Source organism: Typha latifolia, chromosome 1, assembly GCF_019914945.1.
Source record: "Typha latifolia isolate L0001 chromosome 1, TyphaL0001v2, whole genome shotgun sequence".
In the NCBI taxonomy this organism is placed as follows: Eukaryota; Viridiplantae; Streptophyta; class Magnoliopsida; order Poales; family Typhaceae; genus Typha; species Typha latifolia.
The window spans coordinates 19949720-19965459 of record NC_133086.1 but is presented as its reverse complement, the minus strand read 5'-3'; the positions used below and the strand labels follow the sequence as shown (position 1 = coordinate 19965459).

At 37.8% G+C, this 15740-nt stretch overlaps 2 protein-coding genes and 1 long non-coding RNA gene across 3 annotated transcripts; all 3 read left to right on the top strand.

Moving 5' to 3' along the window:
• Window positions 1-1441: 1441 nt before the first annotated feature.
• Window positions 1442-4632, top strand: LOC140799059 (trimethyltridecatetraene synthase-like). Its single transcript, XM_073153195.1, has 2 exons — window positions 1442-2891; window positions 3782-4632. The coding sequence occupies exons 1-2, from the start codon at window positions 1866-1868 to the stop codon at window positions 4412-4414; spliced, it is 1659 nt and encodes a 552-aa protein (XP_073009296.1). The 5' UTR covers window positions 1442-1865; the 3' UTR covers window positions 4415-4632.
• A 2224-nt stretch (window positions 4633-6856) lies between these two features.
• Window positions 6857-7343, top strand: LOC140800731 (uncharacterized). The gene is made up of 2 exons (XR_012111299.1): window positions 6857-6998; window positions 7068-7343. It is a non-coding gene; the product is annotated as an uncharacterized lncRNA (long non-coding RNA).
• A 2134-nt stretch (window positions 7344-9477) lies between these two features.
• On the top strand, window positions 9478-14294 carry LOC140802729 (trimethyltridecatetraene synthase-like). The gene is made up of 2 exons (XM_073158302.1): window positions 9478-10685; window positions 13473-14294. The coding sequence occupies exons 1-2, from the start codon at window positions 9783-9785 to the stop codon at window positions 14103-14105; spliced, it is 1536 nt and encodes a 511-aa protein (XP_073014403.1). The 5' UTR covers window positions 9478-9782; the 3' UTR covers window positions 14106-14294.
• Window positions 14295-15740: the final 1446 nt, after the last annotated feature.

The window sequence follows — 15740 nt, the reverse complement described above, 5'->3', positions numbered from 1 at the left end:
CCTTAAAGGTAGTTATTTTAAGTGGATGTTTCCCTGTAAACTAATCATATTACCATTGAAAGTAATGATTGAGATTGGGCATTAGAGCAAGAATGATAGGGTTTTTCCTTAAAATGGTTTATAGACCAATTATTAATTCATTCATATAGAAGATAGACCCTAATGTTGTTACACCTACTATAGAGGAAATTCATCATCTGCATAGAAGAATGTTTTTTTTTTTTTTTTTTGTTGTCGTTCAAGAGCCCAAAATTTAGATAAGAACGAGACAAATTATCAATCTTCTTTCAATACAAAAATAATTAGGCCTTTCTAATCTTTTATAGCTAACGGGTATAGTCATTCAATCTAAGCTTAAAATCTTTGTGTCATCGTGTGGTTGAGTCATTGCTTTTAGCTACTGCTCCTTTAATTGAGTTAAATTGGGCCGTCAATCTAAGCCACTAAACACCCAAATAATTTATCTATAATAAATTTATTTAGTGATGAATTTGATCAAATTGCCTTCAACTTTCTAAAGCCGGTGGTTTGCATAGAAAGAATGTTAGCGAAGTATGTTTGCATTCTCTGTAACCCTGTCCCATAGAAATTTCCTGCGATAGAGTACTTGGCACTTGGCAGCCATTCATTGGACTAAATCCGTTCCAGATCTTGTCACAATTTACAATATGATAGGCTAATTTCACTTATAAAATCGGATAAAGTCCTGTTTAATGATATATCTCCATAAACTAGGTTTGACAAAAAAAAATCGAACCTAAATCAACACAGCTTATACTTAGATTTCATTTAAGAAATAATTATATCTACACCATTTTGAAGTATTATCTATTCTCACTTAAGACTCTTTTTTTCACTTGACATATTGGTCCTTTTAATTATGTGTAAACGTTTTCGAATGACTATTCCGTCTATTATTTGTTAGGTTTTTCGTTGATAAACTCATGCGTTTAGTTATTTCACCAATTTTATTAGATATCACGACTGAAGATAAACTCTCGCCTACTAGTATCTAAGTTGAGGGAGATTGGAGGTTTTATATAGTTAAAAGAGATCAATAGTTTACCAAAAAATTAGTTAAATTAGAAAATCTAAATGACATTGAGTAACAATTTAAGGGGTCCAGATGTCACTAGTGTGAATGGATGTAGTGCATTTCTAGGTTAAGACTCCACACCCACTGAAAGATACGTCTCAACAAGTTCGAACATTAAGAAATAAATGTATACAAGACGACGAACTAGCGCTTAGAATTCTTGACCCCAAGTCACCTGTATACACTTAACTAGTAACCCATGCACTTTCCCCCACACTTGCACAGGAGCAAGTGGAAATAAATGAACGGGGTGAATGGGCCGGAAGGAGGACGACCGAAGGTACTTTAATGGAAGAACTCACTAAAGCTTCCTTTTTCTCCCAGCACTTCCTTCTTAAATTCATGTGAACTTACCTGAAAGTAGCATATATTGGATTTGAATACAAGACTTTGACCATCAAGATTAAAGAGTGGGCAAGACTTTGACTATCAAGATTAAAGAGTCGCCCACTACAAGATTATATAATATGATCCCCATCGAGAATTAGTAGAAGGAAATTTCGATCATGTTTTACAAAAAAAAAAAACAAAAAAAAAAACAAACAAACAAACACACGGTTGGTCGTGGAGAACGACGCACTGTGCCGAGCATAATTTTGCCAGACAACTACACTAATTGACCCAAAACAATGGGAAAACAAGTCATGACTCAGATGAAATTACCTGTGAAAGCGTTTAATTCGTTAGCTAGTTTCGAGAAAATTTCCGGAGCAAATTGGTCAAGTCTTCTGTAAACGTGCAATGTGCAACTCCAAGGTTTTACTGTTACATGCGACTTTTCGCGATCGAAAGTTCAATTGCTTCGTCAATAAATACCACCACACCCCAACTCGATCCTCCCACCACCTCTTCTACTGCTTGTATTGCAACCAATTACAAACGATTAATGGAGTTATCGATATGGGTCACCTACTTAGCCACCATACTCGCCTCCATCCTCCTCCTCAGAGCCCTCTCCAACTGGCGCCGCCGTGGCCGTAACTATAACCTTCCACCCGGCCCGAAGCCATGGCCGGTTATCGGAAACCTTAACCTTATCGGCTCCCTCCCTCACCGCTCTCTCCACGCGCTCTCCCAAAAGTACGGCCCGCTCGTCCACCTCCGGTTCGGCTCCTTCCCCGTCGTCGTCGGCTCGTCGGTCGACATGGCTAAGTTCTTCCTCAAGACCCACGACTTGATCTTCACCGACCGCCCCAAGACCGCCGCCGGCAAGTATACCACCTACAACTTCTCCGATATCACCTGGTCGCCATACGGTCCGTACTGGCGCCAGGCGCGTAAGATGTGCCTCATGGAGCTCTTTAGCGCTAAGAGGCTGGAGTCGTACGAGTACATAAGGAAAGAAGAGGTCAGGGCGCTTCTCACCAGCTTGTTCGAGTCTTCCGGGAGGAAGGTGATGCTTAAGGATTACCTATCCACCGTTAGCTTGAATGTTATCACTAGGATGGTCTTGGGGAAGAAGTATTTGGACGAGTCGGAGGGGTCGATCGTGTCGCCGGAGGAGTTCAAGTGGATGCTCGATGAGTTGTTCTTGCTCAATGGGGTGTTAAACATTGGGGACTCCATTCCTTGGCTGGATTTCTTGGACCTGCAAGGGTATATTAGGAGGATGAAGAAGCTTAGCATCAAGTTCGATAGATTTCTTGAGCACGTCCTCGATGAGCACAATGAGAGGCGTTACAAGGAGGGTGAGGATTTTGTGGCCAAGGACATGGTGGATGTGCTGCTGCAGCTTGCTGATGACCCTAATTTAGAGATTAAACTGAAGAGGGAAGGAGTCAAAGGTTTTACTCAGGTAAGTTCATTCTCACTATGTACGTAATATTTTTATTTTTTTTTAACCTTTTTATATATTTTGGATCCGTTGGAGTTTACCATTCATCTGGTCCCACCTTAATTATGCATCTGACTCCCTTATTGTCCTTGCATGACCATGTACTATTTGTGATATCTAAAGGTCGTTTTCTTTTCTGTTCTTTTCTAAAAAATATATTAAATGAATTAAATTATAAATGGGAAAGGTGGCCGATAGAGTCCACAGAAAGATAATCGAAAGATATAGTGTTTTATTGGTCATAATTTAAGTAGCTTTTGAATATTGTGATAAAGTTACGCCATATTTTTAAATATTCATTATTTTATAATAATTATTTTTTTTTCTATAACCCAACCTTTTAGAGCATATCTAAGAAAAAGAGCTCGGTATACTACAATACAACGAGCTTTATATTTATTAAAAAATATATATATTATTTATTTTAAATTATTAAATAGATTTTTTTTAGTGTTATTATTTTTAAAAAATATATCATTTAAAATTATCAGACTAATATTCAATTATTTTAGAAGTAATTTTGTATTACTTTTTTTAATTAAACATATTAAAATTATATTACACAAAATAAATATCGGACTTATTAAACAATATAAAAATTATATTACACAAAATAAGTAAAAAATTAATATTTAATAATAGAAAGAATAAGTATTTAATAGTTCGGTAAGTTAAAAATAATTTAAAATATTAGATAACTTAAAAAATAATTAAATATTAGACTCTGGTCGAGAACTTTCCAAGCTCTGTTGGAGATGCGCTAAGAGAATTGATTGCCATTCTGCACTTACGAGAGGACTATGAGCTGAAAAATAAAAACGTAGCATTTAATTTTTTATTATTATATATAGGATCTGATAGCCGGAGGCACAGAGAGCTCTGCCGTGACGGTGGAATGGGCCATCTCCGAGCTTCTCAAGAAACCGGAAATCTTCGTCAAGGCCACCGAGGAGCTCGACCGCGTCATCGGCCGTGACAGGTGGGTGGAGGAGAAGGAAGTCCACCGCCTCCCCTACATTGAAGCCATCGTCAAGGAAACCATGAGGTTGCACCCCGTCGCGCCGTTGCTCGTCCCCCGCCTCTCCCGCGAAGACACCACCATCGACGGCTACGACATTCCCGCCGGGACCCGGGTGCTCGTCAGTGTTTGGACGATTGGACGTGACCCCAAGATCTGGGACAAGCCTGAGGAGTTCAGGCCCGAGAGGTTCTTAGCCAGCTCGATTGATGTCAAGGGACAGGACTTTGAGCTGTTGCCATTTGGATCAGGAAGGCGTATGTGCCCTGGTTACAGTCTTGGGCTTAAGGTGATCCAGCTGAGCTTGGCCAACCTACTGCATGGGTTCGCGTGGAGGTTGCCTGATGGGATGAAGGCGGAGGACTTGAGCATGGAGGAGATCTTTGGGCTGTCGACGCCGAGGAAGTTGCCGCTCGAGGCCGTCGTTGAGCCTAAGCTGCCGAGTCATCTTTATGAATCGCTGTGATATGTGTGGTTGTCGTTGCGTACTGTTGGTCCAGGGGTGTGATAGTAGAAGTTAATGGCGTGTGTGTTATAATAAGATGGTCGCTTATACGTTGAGTTGGGAGTTATATATGTATGGTCGTAGAAAGAATTATGATGTAATACTCGGAATAAGAGCTTGTAATAATGATTAGTGGTCACTAATGTAGAAGGGGAAATCTATCCGCTTTCCGGCAAAAACCTGGTTCTGATTATTTGCTTTCAATGGCAACATAGTACCGATATTCTCAAGATCTAGTCATCCAAACTCTGCGATCTTAGATTTGTTAGAAAACTATTTTCAAGAGCGACAATATATCCAAAATTCAAGAAGATCTAATGGCTAGATTATACGTATCTTCTTTCAAAAGTCACGTCCTTAATCTAGTCCAAAACCATTACAGATCAGATCAAGTCGGTTCGTAACATATATCTATGTGATTTAAAATACTAATAATAATACTAAATTATTAGTAAATTAATTTTGATTAATAGCCCCAAGTCAATATCTGAACTCAATTTCTCTATAATTATTTAAAATAAGAAAAACTAAGAGCAGTAATACCAACAAAGGAACTATGTGACGAAAGAATTTATTCATAACAATTACAATCATTATTTAGTTAGAACTCAAAAATAACTGACAAAATTAATGATGTAAGGTTTAACAAAAGAAAACTCCTTTACCTAATCAGTTTATTTTTAATAAAAAGAAGTAAGATTATCACTAATGTAATATTAAGGATTAATAATAGTAGTACTAATGGTATAAATGAAACAATTAAGATAACTCAGACTACCTAAAAGAAAAAATAATCTGACTTAATGCTACTTAGTTCTTTGTATTAATTATAACAATCAATAGTTAGATAAAAACTATTAAGTGAACTCCATACTGACATAATAGTAAGTGCTTACTAAAACCTACTAACACAAGTAGATGGGCTGCAATAGAACTAGAACCTACATGGGTTGATGGGCCAAAAGTGGCCCAACTCACTACCATTACCGGAACTAAAAAAAATTAGTAGTTACAATGGGTGAAGAAGAATATAAAGGAGGGAGACAAGAGAAACTCAACCGCCAAAGGAGGTGCTCATCGCAGGTCCCACATGGGGTGTTGCTCTAGTGGGTAGGCGGAGAGGTGGCGAGGGAGAGAAGGTGGTGGCGACACGATGTGTTTGATGACAACGCCCGACGACGAAGTTGAGAACTGGTGAGTCAATCGAGTCTGATCTTGATATAGGGTCACCCGATGCTCTGGCGAAATATAGTTGTCGACGAAATGTTTCGAAGCATGATAGGAGAATGATATGGAGAAATTATAAAGAAAAAAGGGATTTTGTCTTGGTAGAAAGAGGGGAGATGAGAGGGAGGGGGAGAAAGACTGAGTGGGGACGTGGGCCATGTCCCCCTCACGTGTGCACATACAATTTTTTTTAATAATAATAATAATAATTATTATTATTATTATTATTTTGATACGGGATGTTACATTAATGCTCAGCTCTAATTTGGAATTGTAATCCAGCAGCGATAGTAACGGGTCACAATTTCTTTTCAATGCCCGGTTCTTAAACTCTACTAAAGATCAATTAATCGTTCATTTATAAGGCATCTTTACATCAAATCTTTTAAGTTTTATTAGGTATTCTATTTCAAATTAAAGAGAGAAAGTTCGCGGACGATCCTAATTTGGAGGTCAACATTCAAAGGGAAGGCGTCAAAGCTTTTATTCAGGTGAGCTTTTCTATCTAACAAATGTTTTTGGATTTATTTACAGTCAATTAGAAGCTTTAAATTTTAGCTTACTCTTACCGTACCTTTTATGGGCCGGGCATGACCTCACTATTAGCCAACATTATGTGTACCGGGGTTAGCTAGGGTTATAGTTAATTAAGTCGATTCTAATTTAAGTTTAAATTAAACTACACTCATTATATTTAATTAATTAGCTTGACTGGGAGATCCGGCTTAGGCTTGACCTACCAGATAACTTTGAAGAGCCTAAACATCATATGAGCGGCGATTGCTTCGGCTGGTGTATTAGTGTATATTGCAGCATAAGATTCTCACGCCGTGTTGTGTTTGGCTTCTTCTTTCAATAAATTCTCTCATTCATAATTTAGTAACCGTACACACATTTTCTTCGCGGAATTGTTGTCCTTTTCTATCAACTTATCATGTCGATTGTCAACCACCAACTCGCCAAGGACTGCCAAATCTTACGTACGGTAATTACCTAAATGCTTTATTATGTTTTTCTCGTGTAGGACATCGTTTTCCTCATTTAATAATGGCAAGGTTATCTCGGCCGAATTACTACTGGGTTAATAGAAAAACAAAATATTTTAGTTGTCGGGGCATGTGTGTGTGTGTGACTTTGGCTCTTATAATACTATTGAGCAATTAACGACATTCTTGTACATAAGTGCATATCAGCACTCAGCACCAGTGTTGATGAGGTCGACTAGCTCCCTTATCTCAACACAACTGTGCAAAATACGTCTCTCGACTGTTCGTAAGATACTGTCCTCTTCCTCCCAAGTTAATCGCATCTCCAACGGGTGAGATTGTTATTGTTACCAAAAAATTCATCCATATTGATAGTTTACATTAAAAAAATTCATCCATAGGATGAAGGTGGAGGATTTGTGCATGGAGGAGACCTTTGGGCTGTCCATGCCGAGGAAAGTGCCGCTCCAGGTCGTCGTCGAGCCGAAGCTGCCGAGTCATCTTTATGAAGTACTGTGAGTTGTTGGTTTGAAGAAATGTGATAGTAGAAATAATGGTGCGGTCTGTCATAATAAGATGGTGGATTTTAAGTTTGAGTTAGGGAGTTATGTATGGTAATTATAGCTATGAGCACTTGGAACGATGGCTTGTCATGTAATATAATTCTTTTTACCTTACTAATATCCTTTTGATCACTTTTAAGCTCCGTTTTTCACGAGGTCAAATTTAAAAACGGAGCAACTTGCTGCACTGCACCAACTTACTTGGCCACTTATTATGCCTTTTCTCCCTCTGAAGTTGCTCCAATTGGTATCTCGCCTCCTCCCAATACTTGCAAGAGATGAAGAATTCTCAAGCTATTGAGTGAGTTCGAGCTTTCTCAAGTATAAAATGAGTCGAGCCGAGCTAGTCTTATCCAGCTCGTCTCAAGCTCTGAGCCGAGAAAAAAATACTCTAGTACCAAGCCTAGCTAAGCCCAAGTAAGTTGGTGCAGTGCAGAAAGAGATCTGACTTTGATTACAAAGAAACTAATTTTTAGAACTCGAAATCTATAACCTAAGAAAAGATACTTTAGAAAAAACCTCAAGTAGGTAACAAAGTATGGAATATCCTGGCATGCTCTCAACAAAACTTATGTACAAAAATGATTGGAAGGCAGCACCAAAAAGATAGGTTAAATTTTGAGTCAAATAACAAATTTAAACAAACCATCAATTAGCTGTAACACAACCAAATAGCCAACTCCAAGCAATATTACAATAAAAATTTAAAAGGAGAATTCGAATAGGGAAGATCAAATCCAAGTGCAAACTAGAACATGACTTGGTGGCGTAGATCTCGAGCAGGAAGATGGCAATGCTAAAGAGAAGGAAAAGGAATATAGGAGGAGGTTGAGTAGGTTGATGTCATTCTAGAAGAAAATTAACTTCGATCTCAAAGGTGAACGTGAAGATTTTGACAATAGTGATAGGCGAGGTCGATCAAAATCCTAGAGCGTCGTGGAGGTGTAGCCGGTGGATTTGTGCAGACGTTGACGAGGAAGAAGAAGGTGAGATAAGCTAGTTTCAGCATAGTGAGATTTAGAATTTTTTATTAGAATCCAATGGCCCTTATAAGTTAAATATATATATATAAGCAAGCTCATTTATTAAGCCGAGCTGAGTTTTGATTCGATTAACTCTTTGAGCTAAAAAAATCTAATTCGGCTCAACTCTTTTAAAGTTCGAGCTAGGTTCTAGCCGAACTTTAAACAAGTTGCTCTTCGAGCTTCACGAGTCCCTACCCTTGAGAAGAACTCTCAATAATCATCAGATAAGCGACCCCCTTAATGTATAATTTGGGTGGAGTGAGATTACGTACGTCAGACTATTTTAAAGAGTTAAATCGTCATATGAGTAACAATTTCTTCAAGAGGTGGTTAGGGAATGAGGTAACATGGAACCAATGCCACGTGGAGTTTAGCTGCAATTATTCATGAGCAGAACTTTGTCGAGTACATATATATATATATATATATATAAATAATAAAAAAGGACTCTATCAAGTAAAAATAGAAAGATCCTATCAAGTGGGCACCTTTATATTTCTTATAATAACAAGAAATAGAAACCAAATTTCTTAAATTATAGTTAAATATATGGAAGTGTATATATTTTTAATTTAGTAATAATGCTATATGTTTAAGATGTAACAAAATATATATTTGCCGCATGTAATAAATTTTTATCCGATGAGGCTTTACGTTTTTTTAGTTAATCATTACAAATCACTCATTTGTCCTGTCAAAATATGAAACCATTTTTAGCATCAATAATTTAGAGTTTTCACAAAAAAATAGGCCACCTTAGGAAATTGTCGGTCCACCCATCAAACTTAATATCAAGGTAATCTTTTTTGGTCACGTTTATTATTAACATCTCATTAGTTTATTCCGTACTGTTAAAAAAAGCAAGCGTTTCACATGTGGAAAAAATTGTGGAATAGTTCAACAAATAGTAGGAGTATTAAACTCTTCGGCTTTTTAAAATATTGGATTGGCTCTGATCAACTTTTTCTCCGACAATTTGTTTGATTCACTCGGCCTAAGGTAAGCAGACTCGAAAACCTTTCCCTATGCACACCTGGAATGGGAGCTTGTTATAATGATTGGAGGTCACTTATGTAGAACGGGAAATCCATCCGCTTTCCGGCAAAAACCTGGAAGCGTTTGCATGCGTTCACTGTAAGCTTTTATCTTCCAACTCTGTTTTCTTCCTTTTTAATCCCTCAAGCTCGGCTTAGGCATGCATGGTGTTCTCTTTCTCTCTATGCTCTAATAGAGGTAGTATATAATTTACAACTCCGTTCAAGCTTGAATTAGATTTGATTCAAGCTCAACTCAAATATAAAAGTGAGTCTAAACAAAATTCCAGGCTCAAACTAAATTTTGAGCCGAACCTCGAAAGAAGCCGGCTCGGCTCATTTACGCTCCCAGATTAGTTAATTCAAGCAAATAAAAAGGCATTTAAATTAAATTACCTCCTCCATATATAAATAGCACTGCACACAAAACACTACCCCACTAACAAAGCCTTCTCTTTCTCCGAAACCCCAGTGGGTATCATCAACTACAAACAATGGAGCTACCGACATGGCTTGCCTACTTAGCCACCGTACTTGCCTCCATCCTCCTCCTCCTCAAAGTCCTCTCTAACCGCCACCAAAGGTATAACCTCCCGCCCGGCCCAAACCCATGGCCTGTGATTGGAAATCTTAACCTTATCGGTACCCTTCCTCACCGCTCTTTCCACGAGCTCTCCCAAAAGTACGGCCCACTCTTCCATCTCCGCTTCGGCTCCTTTCCCGTCGTCGTCGGCTCGTCCGTCGACATGGCTAAATTCTTCCTCAAGACCCACGACGCAGTCTTCGCCGACCGCCCCAAAATGGCGGCCGGGAAGTACATCACTTACAACTACTCCAACATCCTTTGGACCAACTACGGCCCGTACTGGCGCCAAGCCAGTAGGCTTTGCCTCACGGAACTCTTTAGTGCTAAGAGACTCGGCTCATACGAGTATATAAGGAAAGAAGAGGTCAACGCACTTGTATTCAGATTGTTCAACTCTTCGGGGACGAAGGTGTTACTGAGGGATTATCTTTACATCGCTAGCCTTAGCATCGTTAGTAGGATGGTATTGGGGAAGAAGTATCTGGACGAGTCGTCTGGGTCGATACTGTCGCCGGAGGAGTTCATGAAGATGATCCATGAGTTCTTCTTGCTCAATGGGGTGTTAAATATTGGGGACTTCATCCCTTGGTTGGATTTCTTGGACTTGCAAGGGTATGTTAGGAGGATGAAGAGGCTCAGCCGCAAGTTCGATAGATTTCTTGAGCACGTGCTGGATGAACACAAGAAGAGGAGTTATGAGGAGGGTGAGGATTTGGTGGCGAAGGACATAGTGAACGTGCTGCTACAATTCGCGGACGATCCTAATTTGGAGGTTAAGCTTCAAAGGGAAGGAATCAAAGCTTTTATTCAGGTGAGCTTTTCTGTGTAAGAAATCTTTTTGGATTTATTTACAGTTAATTAACTGCTTTAATTAGCTTACGCACTCCTACGGTACCTTTTGGGCCGAAGACCTCCATCATTATGTGTATCAGAGTTAGGTAGCCAGGGGTGTGCATAGTTAATTAAGTCGAGTCTAATTTAAGTTTAAATTAAACTAGTCTCGTTATATATATTCAATTCAATTAATTAGCTTGAGTGGGAGTGCCTTGCTCGAGCCGGCTTGACTTACTAAATAAACTTTAAAGAGCTAAACATCATATTAGTGTTGATATATTTCTTCGAAACATAAAATTCTGACGCCGTGTCGTGTTTGGCTTCTTCTTTCAGTACATTTTCACACTTATAATTTAGTAACTGTACGCACATTTTCTTCGCGTAATTGCTGCCCTTTAATCTCAGTCTACCATCTCGTCCACCTCAAACTTGCCAAGGATCCATTTTGCTGCCAAATCTTAAGTAGGATTATTACCTAAATTCTTTATTATGTTTTTCTCGTGTAGGACGTCGCTCTATCTGGGTGAACGTAGCACGGGATTATTAATAAAAAATAATATTTTAGTGGTTGGGGCATGTGTCTAAAAAGTGCTTTCCAAAATTAACCAATCTCCTATCGTATGGTCCTTATTATTTTGTGTGTGTGTGTGTGTGTGTGTGTGTGTGTGTGTGTGTGTGTGTGTGTGTGTGGGTGTGTGTATGTATGTGTGACTTTGGCTCTTATAAAAGTATTGAGTAATCAACGAGTCAGCACCCAGCACCACTATTGTTGACGTCTACCAGCTCCTTATATCAGCATGACATGTTGTCCTTTGTTCCTAAGATACTGTTCTCTTCCTCCCTAGTTAAAGAAATCCAGTAAATCTTATTTAAGGACTTAAATCTCAAGGAGAATCCTACAACGTAGCTAGCCTTATTTGCTCTCTCTCTCTCTCTCTCTCCCCCCTCCCCACGTCCTACCGAATTCCTCCATCTCCATCACTATCCATTTTATCTCCAACGGTTAGATTGGTACTGTTCCCTGTTGTTACTCGAAAGGTCAGATTGGGTATGCTAATGGCCAGGCGCATGGTGTGGCTTATTGACTCTCAGCTGTTGGAGGAGCTAGAAGACTTGCTTAGGCAGGATAAGAGAATTTATAACTGATCTTCTTTTAATTAGCTGAAATACGGGGGGAGGGGGGGTCAGATTGATTTGGCTTACAAGTTAGGATAAGATGACAAAAAATTCATCCTTACCGATAATTTACTTTAGAAACTTACCTATCAGAGCATCTCCAATTTGGCTCAAAATTTGGAGCCCCACCATAAAAATGGAGCCGGGCTTTATTTGTTATATCAACTTTTTGAAAATGCCAAAATTATCGAATAATTATTATATTCAATAATTTTAATTCCATTTGTATCCTTTATTAAATAATTTAGTTAGTTAAACTGAGTATATAATTAATTTTACTAATTAGTTTTTAATAAAAATAATACCATTGGAAAGGTCTCATCGAGACCTTTAAAATGAGTCTAATATTAAATTATTTTTGAATTAATTTCAATTTTAATATTTTTATTATTTATAAAAACGAGTCTAATAAATTATGTATCTTAAAATATAATTACTCAAAATTATCCCCAATGTAAATATTAAAAATTAAAATACATTAGATATGAAATACATCAAATAAAAATTACATTAAAATTTATATTCCTTCATTCCCGTGCCTCTTCCATAAGTGTTCAATTAAGTGCATTTCGAAGCTCAAAATGAGCCTCTCTATCTTGGATCTTCCTATGTTGCGTAAGGAATCGTTGAAATCGTTTATCATCATTGGCTTTAAGCTCTTCAATGACCGGAAGTTGAGTAGAATCAATAATATCGAGTTCCTCGTCCCGTTCATCATCTATCGTCATATTGTGTAGTATCACACAAGCAATCATAATGTCGTGTAATACTCGTTTATCCCAAAATCGTACTGGTCATTTAATTAAAAAATTAGTAATTTAAAATTACTTATAAAACTATTGAATATTAATCTTATTTTAAAGATCTCGATGAGAATTTTCTAACCATATATTTTTTAATAAAAAATAATAACATTAAGATGATCTATTAAGCAATTTAAAATAGCTAATATAATAATATATATTATATTATTATTATAATATATATGGAGCCAATGCACTGGGCTGTTGCTCCATTTTTGGCTCCACTCTTAGGCTATTTCATTTGGCCCATAACCTGTTTAATTTAGCCTAACACTCATCACCTATTTAGAATATATATAAACACACAATTTACTCCTTTGTAACGTAAATAAATGAGCGCTTGTTTATTTTAGAAATATTTTTTTATAGCAGCTAAACATCATAATAACTTCATTCTATAATATAAAATTATTTATCAAAATTATATTTTATACCACACACTAACATAATTACTAATTTACCCTTCAAATTTATCTCCTTAATCTGCTCAATTTAAAAGACATTTATGTTTATAAAAAATAAAATATTCTTTTACCTTTATATCAAAAATAATTATTATATATTTTTATTTTAAAATATAACTGAACATAATAATTGTTATTCTTAAAATAAAGAACTCATCTTAAAAAAAAAAATGAATAACCATTCTAAAATTAGTCATATTCACAGTACCTTAAGGAACAGGTTGTGCAAACTTGTTAATTCTACTTAAAATAGTGTAAGCTAGCCTTTAAAACATCTCTTCCTGACTTAGTAAGCTAACCACCGTTGTACAACATAAGTAGGACATGATAACAGGAGGCACTGAGAGCACCTCCGTTACAGTAGAGTGGGCCATCTCCGAGCTCCTCAGGCAACCGGAAAAGTTCGCCAAGGCCACCGAGGAGCTTGACCGCGTCGTCGGCCGAGATCGGTTGGTTGAAGAGAAGGACGTCCACTCCCTCCCCTACATCGAAGCCGTCGTCAAAGAGACCATGAGGATGCACCCGGTCGCGCCGATGCTCGCCCCCCACCTCTCCCGCGAAGACGCCACCGTCGACGGCTATGACATCCCCGCTGGGACGCGCGTGCTCGTCAACATTTGGGCGATTGGACGCGATCCCATGATTTGGGACAAACCTCACGAGTTCAATCCCGAGAGGTTCTTGGGCAGCTCGGTAGATGTCAATGGAAAAGACTTTGAGTTGTTGCCGTTTGGGTCGGGAAGGCGTATGTGCCCTGGTCATAACCTTGGGCTTAAGGTGATCAAGGCGAGCTTGGCTAATCTGCTTCATGGCTTCGCGTGGAGGTTGCCTGACGGGATGAAGGTGGAGGATTTGTGCATGGAGGAGACGTTTGCGCTGTCCACGACGAGGAAGATGCCGCTCGAGGTCGTCGTCGAGCCGAAGCTACCGAGTCATCTTTATGAAGTACTGTGAGCTGTTGTTGGTTTAATTGGAGAAATGTAATAGTATCATAGTAGAAATAATGGTTCGGTCTGTCATAATAAGATGGTCGCTTTTAAGTTTGAATTAGGGAGTTATGTATGGTAACTATAGCTATGAACACTTGGAACAAGGGCTTGTCATGTAATATATTTCGTTACCTTATGAATGTTCTTTTGATCACTTTAAGCTCCCTTCACCTGTGAAATAAAGACCAAATTAAAAAATATATATTCTAATTTTTAATATTAGAAGAAGAGGGCTAATACCAGTATCAATTATTTTATTATTTAGTTGAATACTAGTAGAAGGAGTAATAATTATATTTATTGTGATAATGTGATGTAAAGTTGATGTTAAAATAAAAAAAATAGTAAATTTATTTTAGAAATTAGAGATATTTTAAACTATGATTGGATGTAAATTAATAGTAATTAGGTGTTGTCTAATTTAAAACAAAATAATTTTAAATTATTATTAATTAATTTTTAAATATTGTATGGAATAAGAGTAAAAAGAATAACGAATTAGTATACTAAAAGAATCTAAATTATTATTTACTTACTGCACTATAATAATAATGTTTATTCCAGAGAAATATTATTCTTATTATCCAAGTGAACTGAGGTTTGGTAATTAAGGTAGTTAATTCGGTGGGTAGAACAAGTTGATGGTCTATTAGTCTATTTTTATATCCTTAAAAGATTAAAGTTTGTTTCTCGAGTGGCACTAACGCTACTACAAGCTCCAAATTGTATCAGGGGAGAATAGATGATCCGTTGACAAGATTTAACTATACTCTAAGTTCTGAATGAATATTTTTAGTCCACGGGCACTTGTAAAAATGAAGAAAGTTTTATTTTGTACATAGAATTTTATTATTATGTATAAATGTTTTGGATTAATTGCAGTTTACTGCTTATCTATATTGTGTAGCGTAATCCAACGGTCCTTATTGAGCCCCCCCCTTATGAGTCCAAAACTCTCAGTAATCATCAGATAAGTTACCCCCTTAATATATATTTTGGAACAGAACAGGAGTGAAATATGTACATGAGACTATTTTAAAGAGTCAAAACGTCATAAGTAGACGTGATCAAAGGGCCAGCTTGTCCGTGCTCGGCCCGGTTTGGACTAGGCTAAGTTTGGCCCGGATCCGATTTAGGCCCGGCTCGGCCCGGCCCGAGCCCGAACTACTCATGAGCAGCACGGGCCAACCTTTTGCCCGCTCGACCCGGCCAGAAAGCCCGTCCGTTTGGCCCGCAACTAAGCTCGCCCGTTCTGCTATAGTATTTACCCGTTCTGCTACCAACTAAAATTTTAAAAATATACCATTTTACATTTATTTAAGCACACATTTATTTTTTTAATTTTTTATTATTATTATTTTCAAATAGAGGAATATAAATAATTAAAAAAAAATAAGCTAATAGTAAAAAAAATAAAAAATAGCTAAAATGTGAGTTGGGCCAAATGATTGGTGGGTCGGGCTGGCCCGGCCCGATCGGCTAGCTCGATCTCTTACAGGCCAACGGGCGGTAACGGGCTAGACTATTTTAGCCCAGCCCGAATCCGACCCGACTTGAGTAATTGGTGGGTCGAACTATGAATAAATGCTTAAGTTCGATT

Excerpts from the sequence above, each read along its gene's own strand:
- LOC140799059 (XM_073153195.1), top strand. The coding sequence starts at position 1,866 with ATGCGACTTTTCGCGATCGAAAGTTCAATTGCTTCGTCAATAAATACC. Across the intron at positions 2,892-3,781 it reads GAGTCAAAGGTTTTACTCAG|GATCTGATAGCCGGAGGCAC; the intron begins GTAAGTTCATTC and ends TATTATATATAG.
- LOC140802729 (XM_073158302.1), top strand. The coding sequence starts at position 9,783 with ATGGAGCTACCGACATGGCTTGCCTACTTAGCCACCGTACTTGCCTCC. Across the intron at positions 10,686-13,472 it reads GAATCAAAGCTTTTATTCAG|GACATGATAACAGGAGGCAC; the intron begins GTGAGCTTTTCT and ends CAACATAAGTAG.